General features: G+C 43.1%; 1 protein-coding gene across 1 annotated transcript in view; it reads right to left on the bottom strand.

The window, feature by feature from the left end:
- Window positions 1-17,113, bottom strand: part of ca9 (carbonic anhydrase IX) — a 91,472-nt gene that overhangs the window by 6,721 nt on the left and 67,638 nt on the right. The window contains exons 9-10 of the mRNA XM_080196864.1: window positions 13,997-14,041; window positions 2,196-2,216 (exon numbers count right to left, since the gene is read on the bottom strand). Coding sequence (XP_080052990.1) covers window positions 2,196-2,216; window positions 13,997-14,041 — 66 coding nt within the window. The remainder of the gene's footprint in view (window positions 1-2,195; window positions 2,217-13,996; window positions 14,042-17,113) is intronic.

Genomic DNA, 17,113 nt, shown 5'->3' with positions numbered 1-17,113 from the left:
CCTTTCAGGAGGGAAATTAGGAAACACTTCCTACACACAAAAGAGTGGTAGAAGACTGTTCCGTAAAATAACAATTGATGTTGGTCAATTATTTATTTTAGCTCTGAGATTGATAGATATGTTAATCAATTGTATTAAGGGATATGGGGGAAAGGTCCGCCTTGTTGTCCAACGAGGGGCATACACGCGATGGGTCGTACAAGGGCTGCTCTTGGATGTTCGAAAATAGCCTAGTGCTTCAAGTCGTTAGTGTGCGCTTAAACTGGACCAGATGCTGGGCAACACGACAGCTCAGTGAATATCACTGATTGCTGTGCAGACACATGGATTTGGGCCAGCGTCTGTGGGAGTTTGCGCATTCTTCCCGTGCTTGCGTGGGTTTTCTCCGGGTGCTCCGGTTTCCTCCCACACCCCAAAGATGTGCTATTAGGCTGATTGGAGGTAATAAATTGTCCCTAAATTAGTTTTCCCTCAATGTGGAATGCCATAAGCATAGATGAGGGTCATGGGTGGAGGGGGGACTGGTAATGTTAAAATGGCGGTGCAGGCTCGTTGGGTCGAAGGGCCTGTTTCCCGGGCTATTTTTGTTCTTTGTTCTTTGACCCATGAAGTTATGTACTCAGTCATGATCTCACAGAATAGCTGAGCAGGTTCAAGGTGCTAAGTAAGTAACCGGTTCCTGTTCCTGTGTTCCTACCTTTCTTTTCCTCAAACACAGTCCCTGTCCCATACTCCCATCCCAAGCCCCACGTAAATTTCTTTAGCAAGATATCCTCCTTTCTCTCGCCCATTAGTTCTCTCTCAAGCAGCAGCTTTCTCCAAGTCTCATTCTGCTGGCGCTAAAAGAATTTTTTTAACACCAGTTTTCAATAACTGTTGCAGCTGCTTGGGGTGGTTGGTGTGTCACACAACCGTCCATTGGTTTAGGATGGTATCAGAGATAAGGATGTTTATGAGGATCTTTTCTGATTGAAGAAGGCAGCTCATAAGCCTGAAATATCAGGCACCTTAAACTGGGAACAGAGCAGGAACCAAGTGAATAGTTCAACCACTTCAATCTGTCAAAAGGTTGTGGACCTGAAAGTTCAACGGTTTTTCTCTCCCAATGCGATCATCCCTGGGAAATAATTCCAGCATTTTCTACTTTTAGTTTGCTTCCTGCAGTACTTTGCTTTTCTATCAAATTTAATATCTTTGTCCTTATTGGGTATGCTTCTCTCCTCCTCTACAATTCTCTCGCACTTTCCAAACCTTCTCAATCCATCCTGTCCCACACCCTTTGACTCTGGTCTTTCATTAGTGGCCATTTGGTAACAGAGCCTTCAGTAGACTCATGTCCACTTGCTGGAACACTCTCTCTAAACCCCACCACCTTTCCTTTTCCACTTCTCTCTTCTCCTTTATGAAGTTCCATAAAGCCCATCTTTTAAAATCATTCCTACCTCCGGGACTTGATGTCCCCATTTCCATTTTTGAATTGCTTTGGATGGTTTACGTTAAATGCACTATATAAATGTCAGCTTTCATTATTGGAAGAAACTTAGAAATGGCCATCGCATTTCTCTGTGGTTATCTGAACAAAAAAAAAATTCCGTCTTAATACACACAAAATGCTGGAAAATTTCAAAAGGCCTGACAGCATTTGTGGAGAGAGGATAGAGCCAATGTTTCAAGTCAGAATGACCTTTCATCAGACCCTATGTCAACCTGACTCGAAACGTTGGCTCTATTCTCTCTTCACAGACACTGTCAGACCTGCTGAGATTTTCCAGCATTTTCTGCTTCTCTGTATATTAAGGAGGATATCTCAAATAACCAGATGGAAATGTAATGACCATTCTAAATTTCCTGTTTTTTTTTTCACATTCCAGTATCTGCCGTGTTTTGCTTTTATCTTGTCCCTCTTGTTGTGCAACCCAGTTTAAGGTTTCATCTTTTTTACTAAGTGTTGGCGCAGTCTTTCAGGTTGATGATGAAGATACTGTGTAAAATTTGGATCCTTTAATTATTAGTTCACTGAACTAGTTCAATGAACTTCATTGAAACATTATCTGTCCCATCAAGTATTATGAGACGTCTGTTAATATTAGCTTTTAGAACTTGCAACATGGAGTAGAATCACAAGGACTGAAGGATTGTTTGCTAGCAATAAAAAAAGTCTTGGGAAGGAAAGTAGAACTTTTTAAAATACTTACCCAAAGTGAAATCATCATCGACTGAATTGAAAAAGGAAGAAAGAAACAGAAGTTACACACTGCCGAATTACACATGATAATATGCCACTTGCTACTAAAAAGCACTGTCAAGACATAATTTATCAAGCTTTTAACTTGAAAAATAAAATACTCTTTTAACGTGACAATTTTGGAAAAAGTGAAGTCCCAATCTTGCCAGCTAATGACAGTTATAAATAATTACTGTGCTTGGGAACTGAGAGTACATTATGGACTGAGTAAATGATGGCATCAAATAACAAGTTTAAAGTTCCATTCCTGTTGGAAATCAGAAAAACAAACAGTGTTTTCAGGCCAAGCTTTGGCCTGCTCCTACCTTCTATGTTTCAGACTCACAGTTCTGGATCAGTAATTTGATACTTTAAAGGTAAATTTTCCAGTTGTTCTACCAAGTTGTCAGATATTAATAGCAATGTTTTGAGAATTTTATGTTTAATTATTTATGATGTGGGCTATTTATATAAATAAACATACACATATTATGACTGACTCTCACTGGGTAAATGTATGACAGTTTGGGACTGACCTATACAGATAAATAAGACTCCAAACTTTCTCACTGGTCTATGTTGACCTTGTTCTTCGCAGCTATGTTTGTTGTGGGGCTTCTAGAACTGTGAAAGTACACAGAAAAATGTTCTCAAGCTTTCCCATTCTCGGTTATCGTCCAGAAATCCCTAACTCAACTTTGACACTTGGCTCCACCTCAGATTGTTTGGTTGGGATTTACAAACACAATCGAGTGTACAGTTCCGTTCACCCCATAACTAGAAAGAATGCAGAAAATATTTACTAGGATACTATCGGGACTTGATGAATTGAGTTTTAAGGAGAGGCTGGATAGACTGGGACTTTTTTGCCTGGACTGGAGGAGGCTGAGGGGTGATCTTATAGAGGTCTATGAAATAATGAGGGGCACAAATCAGCTAGATAGTCAACAGCTATTCCCAAAGGTAGGGGAATCTTAAACTAGAGGGCATTGGTTTAAGGTGCGAGGGGAGATACAAAAGGGTCCAGAGGGGCAATTTTTTCACATAGAGAGTGGTGAGTGTCTGGAACAAGCTGCCAGAGGTAGTAGTAGAGGCGGGTACAATCCTGTCTTTTAAAAAGCATTTAGACAGTTACATGGATAAGATGGCTATAGAGGGATATGGGCCAAACACTGGCAATAGGGACTAGCTTAGTGGTTTAAAAAAATGGCAGCATGGACAAGTTGGGTCGAAGGGCCTGTTTCTATGCTGTAAACCTCTAACTCTATGACTATGAATGAACCTGATCAGTGTAATATGTGGAGAGGTGTTGTGTTGGATCTCTGCTCACTTTATGTCACACTCAATTTACCACTGGTGGTCAACCCTTTTGTACAAAATTAAGGTGGGTTCAGGCATTTGTTTTAACTATGAATTTGAGTGTGGGGCATCCTATAATTTAGTTTTGCAGAACATCTATGCATAACCATATGCATTCAATATGGATATTAGGTAGCAGGGCCATTTGAGATCTCAGGTTGTTCCTGTCAGTTTGAGAGTCATCACAGGCCCAGGTAAAGGTCAAATGGTCAGGGTTAATAAGTTATTTCCAATAGTGGAAGAGCTGGAACTTCGAGGGACAATGGCTTCTCACAGGCAGAGGATCCATTGGGAAGAGGACTTGTGTTTCCTTTAAGCATGAATGAGGATGACAATGGGAAATGCCTCATCAGGATGTACATTAAAATTGAAAATGGGAGACTCGTATGGGCAACTGAAGAGGAAAGCGCAGAGCTGCATGGCATGGAGAACTGTGCAAAGGATCCGCTCTTTGGTAGATCACCATTACCTATCTAGGCTTATTAGATAATGGTACTTACGTCATGGACACAACAAGGTTTGCATTTCTTCCTTTCCATAACCTTTTTTTTTCATTTAAATTTACAATGTTTTTGGATATAGATAAGCACTTTCAAGTGCTTATGGTTTTTGAACCTTCAAAAGGCCTGGATGATTGACACTTATTACCTTGTAGTCCAGACCTATTCTCTCAAAGGAGAAAATGATCATTGGATTCCTTCTTTTTTAGAAAGAGCTTTGTTGTTGAATGTTCCGTTTTACTTTGTGATGTCCATTGATTGTAGAACATGTACTGTGGGTCAATGGCCATGGTAGTGCCAGCAATTGGCATTGGGGCATGAGGGGACAGTGCGTGGGTTGAAGGATGCAAACTGGTAGAGGGAGCATTAGAGGACATGCAGGGAAATGGAATGGCACATTTGGCTTGGGGGTATGAAGTAGACCCTTTGAACTTACCTTTTAAGAGGTCCCCTAATGCAAACTATGGTTCATGACTCCTCCAAGGGAATATGAGTCATGACTCTTTGACATAAGAACATAAGAACATAAGAAATAGGAGCAGGAGTAGGCCATCTGGCCCTTCGAGCCTGCCCCGCCATTCAATAAGATCATGGCTGATCTGTCGTGGCTCAGTTCCACATTCCCGCCCTCTCCCCATAACCCTTAATCCCCTCTCTTATCAAAAACCCATCAACCCGCTTCTTAAAAATATTTAGCGAGGTAGCCTCCACCACTTCAACAGGCAGAGAATTCCAGAGATTCACCACCCTTTGAGTGAAGAAGTTCCTCCTCAACTCTGTTCTAAACCGCCCCCCCTTTATCTTGAGGCTGTGCCCCCTAGTCCTACTGTCTTTTTTGAGCGGGAAGAGTCTCTCCACCTCTATCCTATCCATCCCATTCATCATCTCAATGAGATCTCCCCTCATTCTTCTAAACTCTAACAAGTACAAGCCCAATTTATTCAGCCTCTCCTCATAGCTCAACCCCCTCAACTCCGGCATCAGCCTAGTAAACCTCCTCTGCACTCCCTCCAAGGCCAAAATATCCTTGCGTAAGTACGGTGCCCAAAACTGCACACAGTACTCCAGCTGCGGCCTCACCAATGCCCTATACAGCCGCAGCAAGACCTCCCTACTTTTATATTCAATTCCCCTCGCTATGAAAGCCAGCATCCCATTCGCCTTCCTGACCACCTGCTGCACCTGCAAGCTGGGTTTTTGCGTCGTAGGAGATACCTATTTCCACAATGGAGTCAGCCAGATTGGGAGTGCTGGACATAAGCTTCTGACAAGAAACAATGTATATCCTTTCAAGGCACTCCCAAAAATTGCACAGCCTGGGAATAGAACCTGCTATCCCAGAATTGGGACACCCATCCCCTGCCCCAACCCATCCCACTGCTCCTGTTTAATACCCAGGGTCTGATAATCTAAATCCCAGGGTACTAAAGAAAGTGGCCATGGAAATAGTGGAGACATTATATATTTGTTATGATCTTCCAAAATTCTGTTGATTCTGGAACAGTCCCGGCAGATTGGAAGGTGGCAAATGTAACCACACTACTTAAAAAAAAGGGAGAAAACGGAATTACAGACTGGTTAGCCTAACATCAGTAGCAGGGAAAATGCTAGAGTCCATTATAAAGGATGTGATAACATGACACTTAGAAAAAAATCAAAGAGATTTGACAAAGTCAACATGGATTTAAGAAAGGGAAATCATGTTTGACAAACCTATTGGAGTTTTGAGGATGTAACTAGCAGAATAGATAAGGGAGAACCAATGGGTGTTGTGTACTTGGATTTTCAGAAAGAAGTCTCACTAAGAGGTTAGTGTGCAAAAATCAAACCACATGGGATTGGAATAATATATTGGCATAGATTAAGAATTGGTTAGCAGACAAGAAATAGGCAGTAGGAATTTATGAGTCTGTCTCAAAGTGGTGGGCAGGGCCTAATGGGGTCACAGGGGTTAGTGCTTGGGCCCCAGCTGTTCACAATATATGTCAATGATGATTTGAGTCAGAGGTTTACAGGTTGGAAACAGGGCTAACTTGTCCTTTTTTGTTTAAGCCCCTAAACTAATCCCAATTGCCTGTGTTTGGCCCATATCCCTCTATAGCCATCTTTCCCAGGTAACTGTCTAAGTGCATTTTAAAAGACAAAATTGTACCTGCCTCTACTACTACCTCTGGCAGCTTGTTCTAGACACTCACCACCCTCTGTTTAAAAAAAAATTGCCCCTCTGGACCCTTTTGTATCTCTCCCCTCTCACCTTAAACCTTAAATTTGGGTGAGAGAACCAGATGTAATATTTCCAAGTTTGCCAATGACATGAATCTTGGTGGGAATGTGAGTGGTGTGGAGAATGTTAAGAGGTTTCAGGGTGATGTAGATACTTAGTTGATTGAGTGTATAAATATATAGCAGATGCAGTCTAACCTGGGTAAGTGTGAAGTTATCTACTTCGGAAGGAGAAACAGAATGGTGAGTATTATTGTGGCAATAATGTATCTTTAAGAGATCTTTAAGGAGTCATGTTCTCTGCAGCTCTCAGCCTCAGTTCTCATTTTTGCTGGGCTACCTGTAAAGTCCTTTCATTACAACTTCAGTGACTTCAATGGGGTTTGTTCATTTTTACTCTGGGAGCTTTTATGACCCTGCATTGTTAGGAAGAAGATTGGTTGGTAGTTCTGGGTAGTTTTATTTCTTTCCTAGGGAACTTAAGATTTCATTTTCTGTTTGGCTGACAGCAATTTAGTCTTAGAAGGGACATCAAGCTGAAAATAAGTGTTTCTCTCTCTCCCTGGTTTTGGAAGTTCTGCTGGTTAGCTAAATGCAAGGCCTCTTTGTCTTCTGGAGTGGAAAATCTGCTGTTAGTGGCTAACTTGCCTAGAGAATCTCTTTCTCTCTCTGGTGTTCCAGGAAGCTGTTCTGACTTCAAACTGTTCTGGGTACATCCAGGAGGCTGCTAGAAGTTACGGGCTGAAAAGTCAGGGTTTCAATTCTCCAACCAGTTCTAGTATCAAGGGCATTAGCCTTTGCTGTGTTAAACCTGTGGAACGATCTATGGGGAGTTTCCATAGAACAAATATTTTCATAGAATCCCTACAGCACAGAAGAAGGCCATTCAGCCCATTGAGTCTGTACCGACCACAATACCACCCAGGCCCTATTCCCACAACCCCACACATTTACCCTGCTAATCCCCTGATGCTGGGGTCAATTTAGCATGGGCAATCAACCTAACCCGCACATCTTTGGACTGTGGGAGGAAACTGGAGCAACCAGAGGAAACCCATGCAGGCGCAGGGTGAATGTGCAAACACCACACAGACAGTGATCCAAGGCAGGAATTAAACCTGGGTCCTTGGCGCTGGGAGGCAGCAGTGCTAACCGCTATGCCACTGTACCGCCCTATTAGTCCTGTTCAAATTTATAGGTTTCTATGAGTGCCCCCTTCATTCTTCTAAACTCCAGTGAATGCAATCATAACTAATTCAATCGCTTCTTATACGTTAGCCCTGCCATCCCAGGCATCAGTCTGGTAAAGCTTCTCTGCATTCCATCTAGAGCAAGAACATCCTTTCTCAGATAAGTAAACCAAAGTGTACACAAAATCCAAATTTGAGTGCAGGAGCAGGGATGTCTTGCTGCAATTATGCAGGGCCTTGCTGAGGCCATACCTGGGATTTTGCATTAGGACCAATGATGTCTTACTGCAGCTGTACAGGGTCTTGGTGTGACAACATCTGGAGTATTGTGTGCAGTTTTAGTTGTATAATCTAAGAAAGGATATATTTGATATACAGGGATTGCAGCAAAGATTCACCAGACTGATTCCTGGAGTGGCAAGTTTATCATGAGGAGAGATTGGGTCTAAATTCACTGGAATTTAGAAGAATGGGAGGATATCTAATTGAAATATGTAAAATTCTGACAGTGTTGGACAGTCTGGATGCAGGGATGTTGTTTCCCCTGGCTGAGGGTTCTAAGAGACAGGATCATAGCCTCAGGATATGGGGCAGGCCAATTCGGACTGAAGTTAGGAGAAAGTTCTTCACTCAGGAGGGTGGTGAACCAGTGGAATTCTCTACCACAGAAGGCTGTGCAGGTCAAATCACTGAATACAGTTAAGGAGGAAATAGATTTCTAATCTCTGGGGTGTAAAGGGGCATGAGGAGAGTGCTGGAATATGATGTTAAGCCATGATTGTGTTGAATAGTGGAGCAGCTCAGATGGCTGATAGTCTACTCTTGCTCCAATTTTTTATGTTTAGCATGTCTCTAGTGAAAATTCAAGCCATCATTTCAGGATCTGTGGCCAGTAACAGTGGGGACATTGGTGTTGCTGTTTAGCAGAGAGTGACATTCAACCCACTTTCTTAATACCCTCTAGAATGCTTTCAGGTATGGGCTCCATTGTACTGCTGTCAGACATTAGAACTGGTCCCTCTGAAGCACTAATGCAAGAGCTACTTCAAGTTTCTGAGGCATGATGCAGGACAGCCAATGCAGTAAGTCCTGGAACAGCACTGTGGGTGTGCCTACATCACAGACGGCTGTTGTTCAACAATGTGGTTCACTATAACCTTCCCAGCAGCAGTTAAGGGTAAGCAATAAATGCTGGCCTAGTCAATGACACCCACATCCCATGAATGGATGAAAAACACCCATCACAATGTTTTATATCAATCAATATGTACTTTGTAGGAGTGGTAGATTAGGGACCTGAATAAGCTGATACAAAGGTCAGTCGCAATGTGAAGGAGACATACAAAAGGAGGAATGGATTTTGTTGATATTTTCTGACAAATGTTGTTCAAAGTAAAGCCAGCTAATCCCATGGAGCCAGGAGATTATTTTTCCATCTGTTTCATATTCAACTTTGTCTACATTCTTTAATTCTTACTTATAGGCACCCTACTGCTCGCACAATGGGAGTGCTTCTTGTGCATGTGAGTCTGCACCAGGAACTGTGCAGAATTCTTTTAATGAATTGACGACAGAAAGTCACCTATATCGAATGGAGTCAGTGTAGCAGCCATTTCAAACTATTTGCATAGCCTGTGTATTCATAACAGAGTATGTCTGGTTCACTATCTAAACACAGGCTGGACAAGATCCCACACAGTCATCACCCCATTTCAATAAGTGTTGACAAAAGGCAGAAGAGATAGGGGAAAGAGGAGGAAATTGCAGACAAATCTGTGGGTTAAAAAAAAACTTTACATATCCCTTTGGTGAAGCCTGTAGAATATGATAAACCAATTTATCTAAACTGAGGGCGGTAAGCAGTTACGGGAAAACCTCTGGGAATTTTAAAAACTGTAATTAGGAAGTATTTCAAGACAGCAGCCTGTCAGTCTCATATCATTTTACTGAACGCACTACTGGGTCATTGAAATCGAATCATGACCTGATGTCTCGTGCCCAATCAGAAACAACAGCATGACTAGTTTTCAGAGTTCCAGTTTGAAAGGGTTGTAAAACTGCACCTAGCCCGATAACAGTAAAATTGATTATAATTTCTGTAAAGGATCATTAAAGATGACATCAAGGCTGCAGAAACCACCAAACTAAACATCTCGCCCTCGTTACATTATTGATACCGATAGAAGTATCGCTATACTCAGTTTACCAAAAACATGATAAGGACGTTACTCTGACAGTGAGGTATACCACCTAAATTAGCCCAGGATTGCATTTAAAACAATAGCATTGTTTTAAATGCAATCTACTTATAAGTGAATATGGTTTTCTTGCTAGATGTATTTTGAACATCACTTGGAGTTGTAATAAATTGTGTCGACAAAGTGATTTCAGCTTCAATTCTAATCTGAGTGCTGAATTTGCTTATGTGTTTGCAATGCAGCACCTGCCCTCAGTGGATTAGCGAGGGAGAAAATTAGTCAAAAATGATTTTGTAATAAATTCTACCAGTGACATAGTCACTTCATCTCAATAAAACATAGCTGACTTAAGAGATGATTCAGATAAAATAACTGAACATATTTCAGAAGGGTGGAAGTCCTGAAAGGGTGTGGGCAGCTATGCCAGAATTAAACTTTAAGAATCATTCCAGTGCAGTAAGTAGCCATTGGGCTCATCAAGCCTGTACCATCAACAATCCCACACAAGCCCTATCCCAGTTACTCTGCTAATCCCCCTGACTGTTAGGGGCAATTTAGCCTGGCCAATCCACATACTGTGTACTTCTTTGGACCGTGGGAGGAAACCAAAGCACCAAAGGAAACCCACGCAGACATGGGGAGAATGTGACGGTAATGAACGTTGGTCCCTGGCACTGTGAGGCGGCTAACTACTGCGCCCTACATAGTACGTTTCTGTGCCTTCAAGCATTGGTCTGTACAATATCCAGAAGTAATTAAGCTCCTAATCTTTGCAAGTCTGGGTTGCTCCCCCCTTCCACTTTCCGACTCACAGTGCACCCCTTGCATTCTGTGAGACCAGTAAGCCTCATCTGTCTGAACCTTTAATGCTACCCCAGGTCCAATAAAGGTGGAGGAAGTGGGAAACCCTGGTGGCGAGTCCTGACATCAGCTCTTTCCCCTTCATATCAGTGCTCTCCTAATAAGTGACCTTTTCTCAACTAAGAGCACGATCTGTTCTAGCTGGGTCCCAATTTTCTATCTGCCCCGTGGAGTATAGTTAAAGTCCAATGGGACAACCAAGGGATCATTGGTCCCAGTATACTTTTCACTCGCCAATTTTCAAAGTAAGACAATTGTGGAAAATGCAATTCAATTATAATTAATATTATGCTTCACATTCCTAAAGGTGCTTTGAACTAAAATCCTCTGACTTAAATGAATCTGATTCTGAAAAGAGATTGAGTCTATTAAAACAGACCGGATTATTGCATGGAGGCTGGTGATCAGTTTGAATGTTAAAAACGTTTCACCCAGCAATAGCAATTCTTGTGCACATGAGAATACTGGCAGAATGGGTTGGATTTCCTAATCCTGTCTGAATCCCACAGATCAAAGGCAGAACCTGCCCCACAGACCAATGCCCTGAAACGTCATTCCCATCTATAAAATTGAAATGGCTCGCTGGCGGTGTTCCAACAGGATTGTCTGCCTTTCAGTGAGAAGGGAAAAGGCCAGCGGCTGGCTATGGTCACCTGCTGAGAAGTCATGTGACTGGCAGGCCCCACACCTGCAGGGGATTGTTTGCCTCATGTTGCTTTCACAAACATGCCTTGTATGGAGCTCTTCCTAAAGCTTCGCCGCCATGTTAGCAATGCTGGATGCCAGGAACGTCACATCATTTAAACACGCCCAACTAATTTGTGATGGAAAGATTCTAGATTGGCCAATATCTCAGGAGTGGCAGTCGATACTGGAGATCCAGTAGGTAGCTACTTGGCCCTGTCCTAGCCCCACCTGTATGGAAAACTCTCATTCAACCCGTCAACCCTTGTACACCAACCTATTTCTCCATGGTTAATTAATTATGACTTAATATATAGGTCTCAGCCCAAGGCAGAGAAAAAATGCAAACAGTAACCTTCTAACTGCTTTAACATCATAAAGCTTTCATCCTCTTGTTTGAACTTGAGGCAAAGTCCAAGGTACATTTTACTGCCACAATTAGCTGAAATGAATAGAGTGTCATATAAGTTATGGCACAGTAAACTAACTATATTGTTTATAATAAAAAGGACCGAACTTGTCTGGCTCTTTCCTCATCCCTTTGACCTTGTACCTGAACACACAACTCCTAAGACATGTAAATACTTTTGCAAACAAAAGACTGCCATCTTCATGCTGGATATATATCCTGAAAGAGTTAATTACCATAAGGCTCCCTTTCATGGTAAATTTTAAGATTAGATGGCCAATTATTCAAATTGGTTTTTGGTTCAGTTGATAAGAATTTTAATCTCCGACTCAGAGCAGCAAAGGTTGATGTTTCTTGTTACTGTAATTCAGGTGGTCCACATTAGACACGTTCAAACAAGAGTAGAGAATTTTCCCAGCATCCTGTTTAATATTCCCCCCTTAATCATCTCCATAAAAAGATTATCTGGTCATTTAGCCAACTGCTATATACAAACAGCTGCCTTATTTCCCTATATAACAATAGTCAACATTTCAAAAGTAAGATTGTTTTAGTTGGATGATTGCTGTTTGGATGATTTGGAGATATATGCTAAAGGAGCTTTAAAAAGATAACTTGCTTCTTAGGATCATAGATATATAACAGCATGTGGAGGCCATTCAGTCCATTGTGTTCATGCCAGCTCTTTGCAAAAGTTACTTCCACTTTCCATCCCTTACCCTGCAATTATTTTCTCTTCCCCAATTCTTTGTTGAAAGCACAATACAATCTGTCTCTACCTCACTCTCAAACAGTGCATTTCAGGTCTTAACCACTCACTGCGTTAAAAAAAAGATTTTCTATATGGCACTATTAGTTCTTCTGCCAATCACCTTACATCAAGGTCCTCTGGTTCTTGACCTTTCCACCAAAGGAAACAATTTTCTCCAACTCTGTCCTTATTCCTGATGCTTGTCAATACCTCTTTCCGATCTCCCCATGACCCTCTCTGAGGAGGACAATCAAAGTTTCTCTGATCTATCCATGTAACTAAAATCCCTCATCCCAAGAACCGTTCTTCACCCTTGCTAAAACCTTCTCATTCTTCCTGATCCAGTGACAGTGAAGGAATAGTGACATGTTTCCAACTCTGGCTAGTGCGTGGCTTGGTGGGGAACTTTCATCATTCAAATTCCTTCAGCCAGGGTAACTTACTCCCCTTATCTATTGATCTGCAACACATTTGTGGTGAAAATGGGTGGGCGGTGGTGTTTCCCATATGTTTGCTGCCCTTGTCCTTCTAGGTGAAAGCAGTTGTTGGATTGGATTCTCCTACGTAAGGAGCTTACGTGAGTTCCAGCAGTGCATCTTGCAGAAGGCACACATGACTGCCACTGCATGTCGGTGGTGGAGGGAGTGAGTGTTTGTGGACGGGGTGCCGAGCTAGTGGGCTGCTTTGTCCTGAATGCTGTCAAGCTTCGAGTGTTGCTGAGATTGTATTAATCCTATAGTTGCTGGATTTATCCTTGTCCCTCTTTTGACCAAGGGCATTGCATTTATAAATTTACCTCCATATCTACAATTAATGATATGCTCAGGGACCCAACCACATGTAAAGATGTGAGGCAGATAAACTGGGATAATTTTGCAAGTATGTACTGAGTGCCATGCTACCCTTGTTCTCTTCCCTCCTTAAAGTATTTATAACTATGTGGGTTGGTTTAATTCACCCTAAAAGATGTGTCAATAAAGCAACTGTCTTTTTTAATAACAATTTTGATTTTATGTGGATAAGTTACGTATTAATTGCATCAAAAAATAAAAACAAATGACCCAAGCTTTTTATTGCTCGAGTACAGCAAGTATTCTGCAAATCATACATACCCTGTGAAGACTCACAGTTCCCTACTTATAAAATGCATGCACTCTCTAACTCTTTGCAGTTGAATAAATTCATACTGCTGGTTAAAATTCATTCATGTGCCATTTTTCTTAATGTTTTTGGATGAACAAAAGGTACGCAAATTGACATTGGCATTCTAATTGACTGAAACTGGATAGAAGCTCCTCGGTGAATCAAAAAGCTTGACCTTAGTTCATTTTGAAGGGAACAAACTGGATGTGATATGTGGATCAGAACAGAACAAAAAAAAATACTTGCCAGTAGCTAACTTAAAGACACTGTCATTATTTCAACAGAGATGATTGGCAGAGCAAAAGTAATACTCACGAGATAAAACGGCAATGAATTTTTCTTACAGGTTATACTCGCACACAGACAAAAAATCCCAGAAAAATCCAAAGGCGGCACAGATTAACAATGACTATTTCTGTTTTAGATTGAACAATTAATCTAGAAATTACCGTACCTGATTTGGTGGCTTCAGATGGTGCATTAGAATCTATGTTCGGAACTGGGGGCAAAAGAAGTTATTCGAAGAGTGAGATGGCGCTTTCAACTTTTGAAATTTGCATAGTCAAATTTGATTCAATTTGCTGAATATTTAATTTATTAAACATTCACAATGTCATTAATCTGCAATTATATCAGCACAGGTTCCATTTGGAGCCACTGTCATGTTTTCTTTCAACTAATCTTGATAGACTAGGATCAGTGAAGCAAACTCTTAACAGGCAGCATGTTAGAAAACTTGCATTTTGACTTTCCTGACTCCATACATTTGGCTTAAGACAAAAATCGATGCAGATTAGACTTTGGTCCATGTGTGACCATATCAAGCTCTTCTCTGTTATATCATGAAAAAAACTCAAATCAAATTGGTTGAACATAATTTGCTGTTAACAAATCCATGTTGGCTTTCCTGAAGTAATCCACACCTTATCAAGCGACTGTTTAGTTTTATCCTGAATTTCCATTGCTAAAAACTTATCCACACCAAGGAATCTTCCCAGTAGTGAATGGGTTCCCAGCAGAGGTTAACACCCAATAATTGCCTGGAAGCAGGTCAGGACATCCTATAAATCCAGCCACCCCCACCTCCCCCTTCCCATAGCTGCAGGGGCCCAGTGGAACAGAGCCTCTGCCACAAACCAGCCTGTGGGGGGGCTCCTCCTCTATAATGACCATCAACGAAGTCTCCATTTTAATGATTAGATCCCTCAGCAAGAGTGGACTCAATCCTTGCTATGCCCAGTGAAAATGCAACTTTAAAGAAATCCTTCTGGCAATCCTATCCATTCTAACGTTCCTCTGGCAACCCTGCCAGCTCTGTTCCTGTGGGGACCTGATAACTTTCGTAACCATTTGGCAACCCCATTTGAGGCAGGTTCCGGCGTGCAGGTGAAAGACATGCTGCCAGCCCACCTGAGACATACAGGTAAGGCTTAACCCGAGAACCTCCTCAGCTCAATGGCAGGAGATTGGACAGCTGCAGAGTCTATAGTGATAATGTTAGATCGGAAATCACAAAAGCAGAAAGGCCCAGTTAAGGCCCTAATATCTGGGCTTCCTGTGGCTGAGGAAACTGTTTAAGTCATTGTGCACTCAGTGGGGAACAGATGCAGCTCTCCTACCAGGTGAAGGCCAGTCAGAACCTATTGGGAAGAAGAGAGGGCACGAAAGGTCTGATGTTGTTAAGCCAAAGGTACAAAGATGCTCTTCTGGAAGATTTAGGAGGGGCAATTCTCCCATTGTGATACGCACATTTTTTTGGTGGATTGGGTCAGAAGATGTGCGTGTTGGCCATTTCGTGGGTTCCTCACCAGCGTTTATGACCCGCACGCATCTCCCAACCTGAAAAAAATGGCGCCGCCAGGTCAGCGCTGAAAACTGGCGTACCGCTCCTTTGCGTTACTTACCACCCTTTAGCATGCCATTATTGGGATCAACATGGCAACCTCTACCCACCTCTTTGGCGTGATTTCACTTTGACATGAGTCAGAGTAGGTATATAAAAGTCTCAACCTGGCGTGGCAGCCTTGAACTGGCGTAAGGAGGTAAGTGCGGGGGATGTTGCAGGCAGGCCCTGGAGATGCTTGGTAGGCTTCCTCCTATTGCTGACCCATGGACCAGTGATATCTGGGGTGGGGATGGGGGCCTTCTATATCCTCAGAGCTCTCTGGCTGAGGGTCCCTGAAGGAGTTCTGCTCAGCTTTCCCCTCCAGGTCACTGTGCAGTGGTATTGTCTTGCCATGAGGTCTGGTCAGGGACTCCACTGAGTGCTGATGTTCCAAGGTAGGGGATGAGTGCCCCGTGTGCTGACTGAGGCCTAACCAGGTGAAGCAGCTGCTGCTCCAGGCCGGGGTGCAGAGGTTCAGACATGGACTGCATGGAATCTGCTGTCACGGGCACCCATCTGGTGATGATTTGCAGTCTGCCCCTGCCCTGTGACACGGACCAGCAACACATGCCTGTGACAGATGCTGCAGTAGCACACATGGCAATGGCTCAAGGGTGCACAGTGCCCACGGCTGCACACCAACCTGCAGAATCTGTGGCAGCATTTGTCATACTGGGAATCTCACACAACCTATGGGCAGGGCCATGCACAACAGTAGCCCAGGCTTAAGGCTTCGCTGCCAATGCTGCAATTCCCAAGGCCCAGGGAGCAGTGGAAGAACATAAGGACATAGGAAATAGGAGCAGGAGTAGGCCATCTAGCCCTTTGAGCCTGCCCCGCCATTCAATAAGATCATGGCTGATCTGAAGTGGATCAGTTCCACTTTCCCGCCCTCTCCCCATAACCCTTATTTCCCTTGCCTACCAAAAACCTATCTACCCGTGACTTAAATATATTTAGCGAGGCAGCCTCCACCACTTCAACGGGCAGAGAATTCCAGAGATTCACCACACTTTGAGTGAAGAAGTTCCTCCTCAACTCCGTTCTAAACTGCGCCCCCCCTTATCTTGAGGCCCTCTAGTCCTACTGTCCTTTCTGAGCGGGAAGAGTCTCTCTACCTCTACCCTATCCATCCCCTTCATTATCTTATACGTCTCAATAAGATCCCCCCTCATCCTTCTAAACTCCAACGAGTACAGACCCAGTCTATTTAGTCTCTCTTCATAGTCTAACCCCCTCATCTCCGGTATCAGCCTAGTGAACCTCCTCTGCACACCCTCCAAGGCCAAAATATCCTTGCGCAAGTGCGGCTTTGCGCTCAGGTAATTGGAAATCCCCGGGGCTGTTTGAAGCCCAGCCCAGGCTCCCAGGATAGCTACCGGGCGACAAAGGATATCCGCTAAGGTCATGACTGATGACGATGCTTGTGTGGAGGCCTGAGACTGAGGTGGAGACTGGGTACAGTGATGCCCATGCAGCCACTATGTCAGTCATAGAGCAGTACATCGGCCTGCTTAAAATGTAGTTCCGCTGCTTGGACTGCTCTGGCGGGGGTTGGGGAGGGGGTGCAGGGGTGCGGGGGCATTGTGGTGCTGTGTGTGTGTGCACGTGTGTCTCCAGTATGACCCCATGCAGGCTTCACACATCATCATAGTTGTGCAGAACACAGCAAACATTATCCAGGGA

The sequence above is a fragment of the Carcharhinus amblyrhynchos genome, chromosome 1 (assembly GCF_965287045.1).
Source record: "Carcharhinus amblyrhynchos chromosome 1, sCarAmb.v2.hapA, whole genome shotgun sequence".
In the NCBI taxonomy this organism is placed as follows: Eukaryota; Metazoa; Chordata; class Chondrichthyes; order Carcharhiniformes; family Carcharhinidae; genus Carcharhinus; species Carcharhinus amblyrhynchos.
Note: the sequence above shows the minus strand (reverse complement) of the source record. Positions and strands in the feature narration are given on the sequence as shown.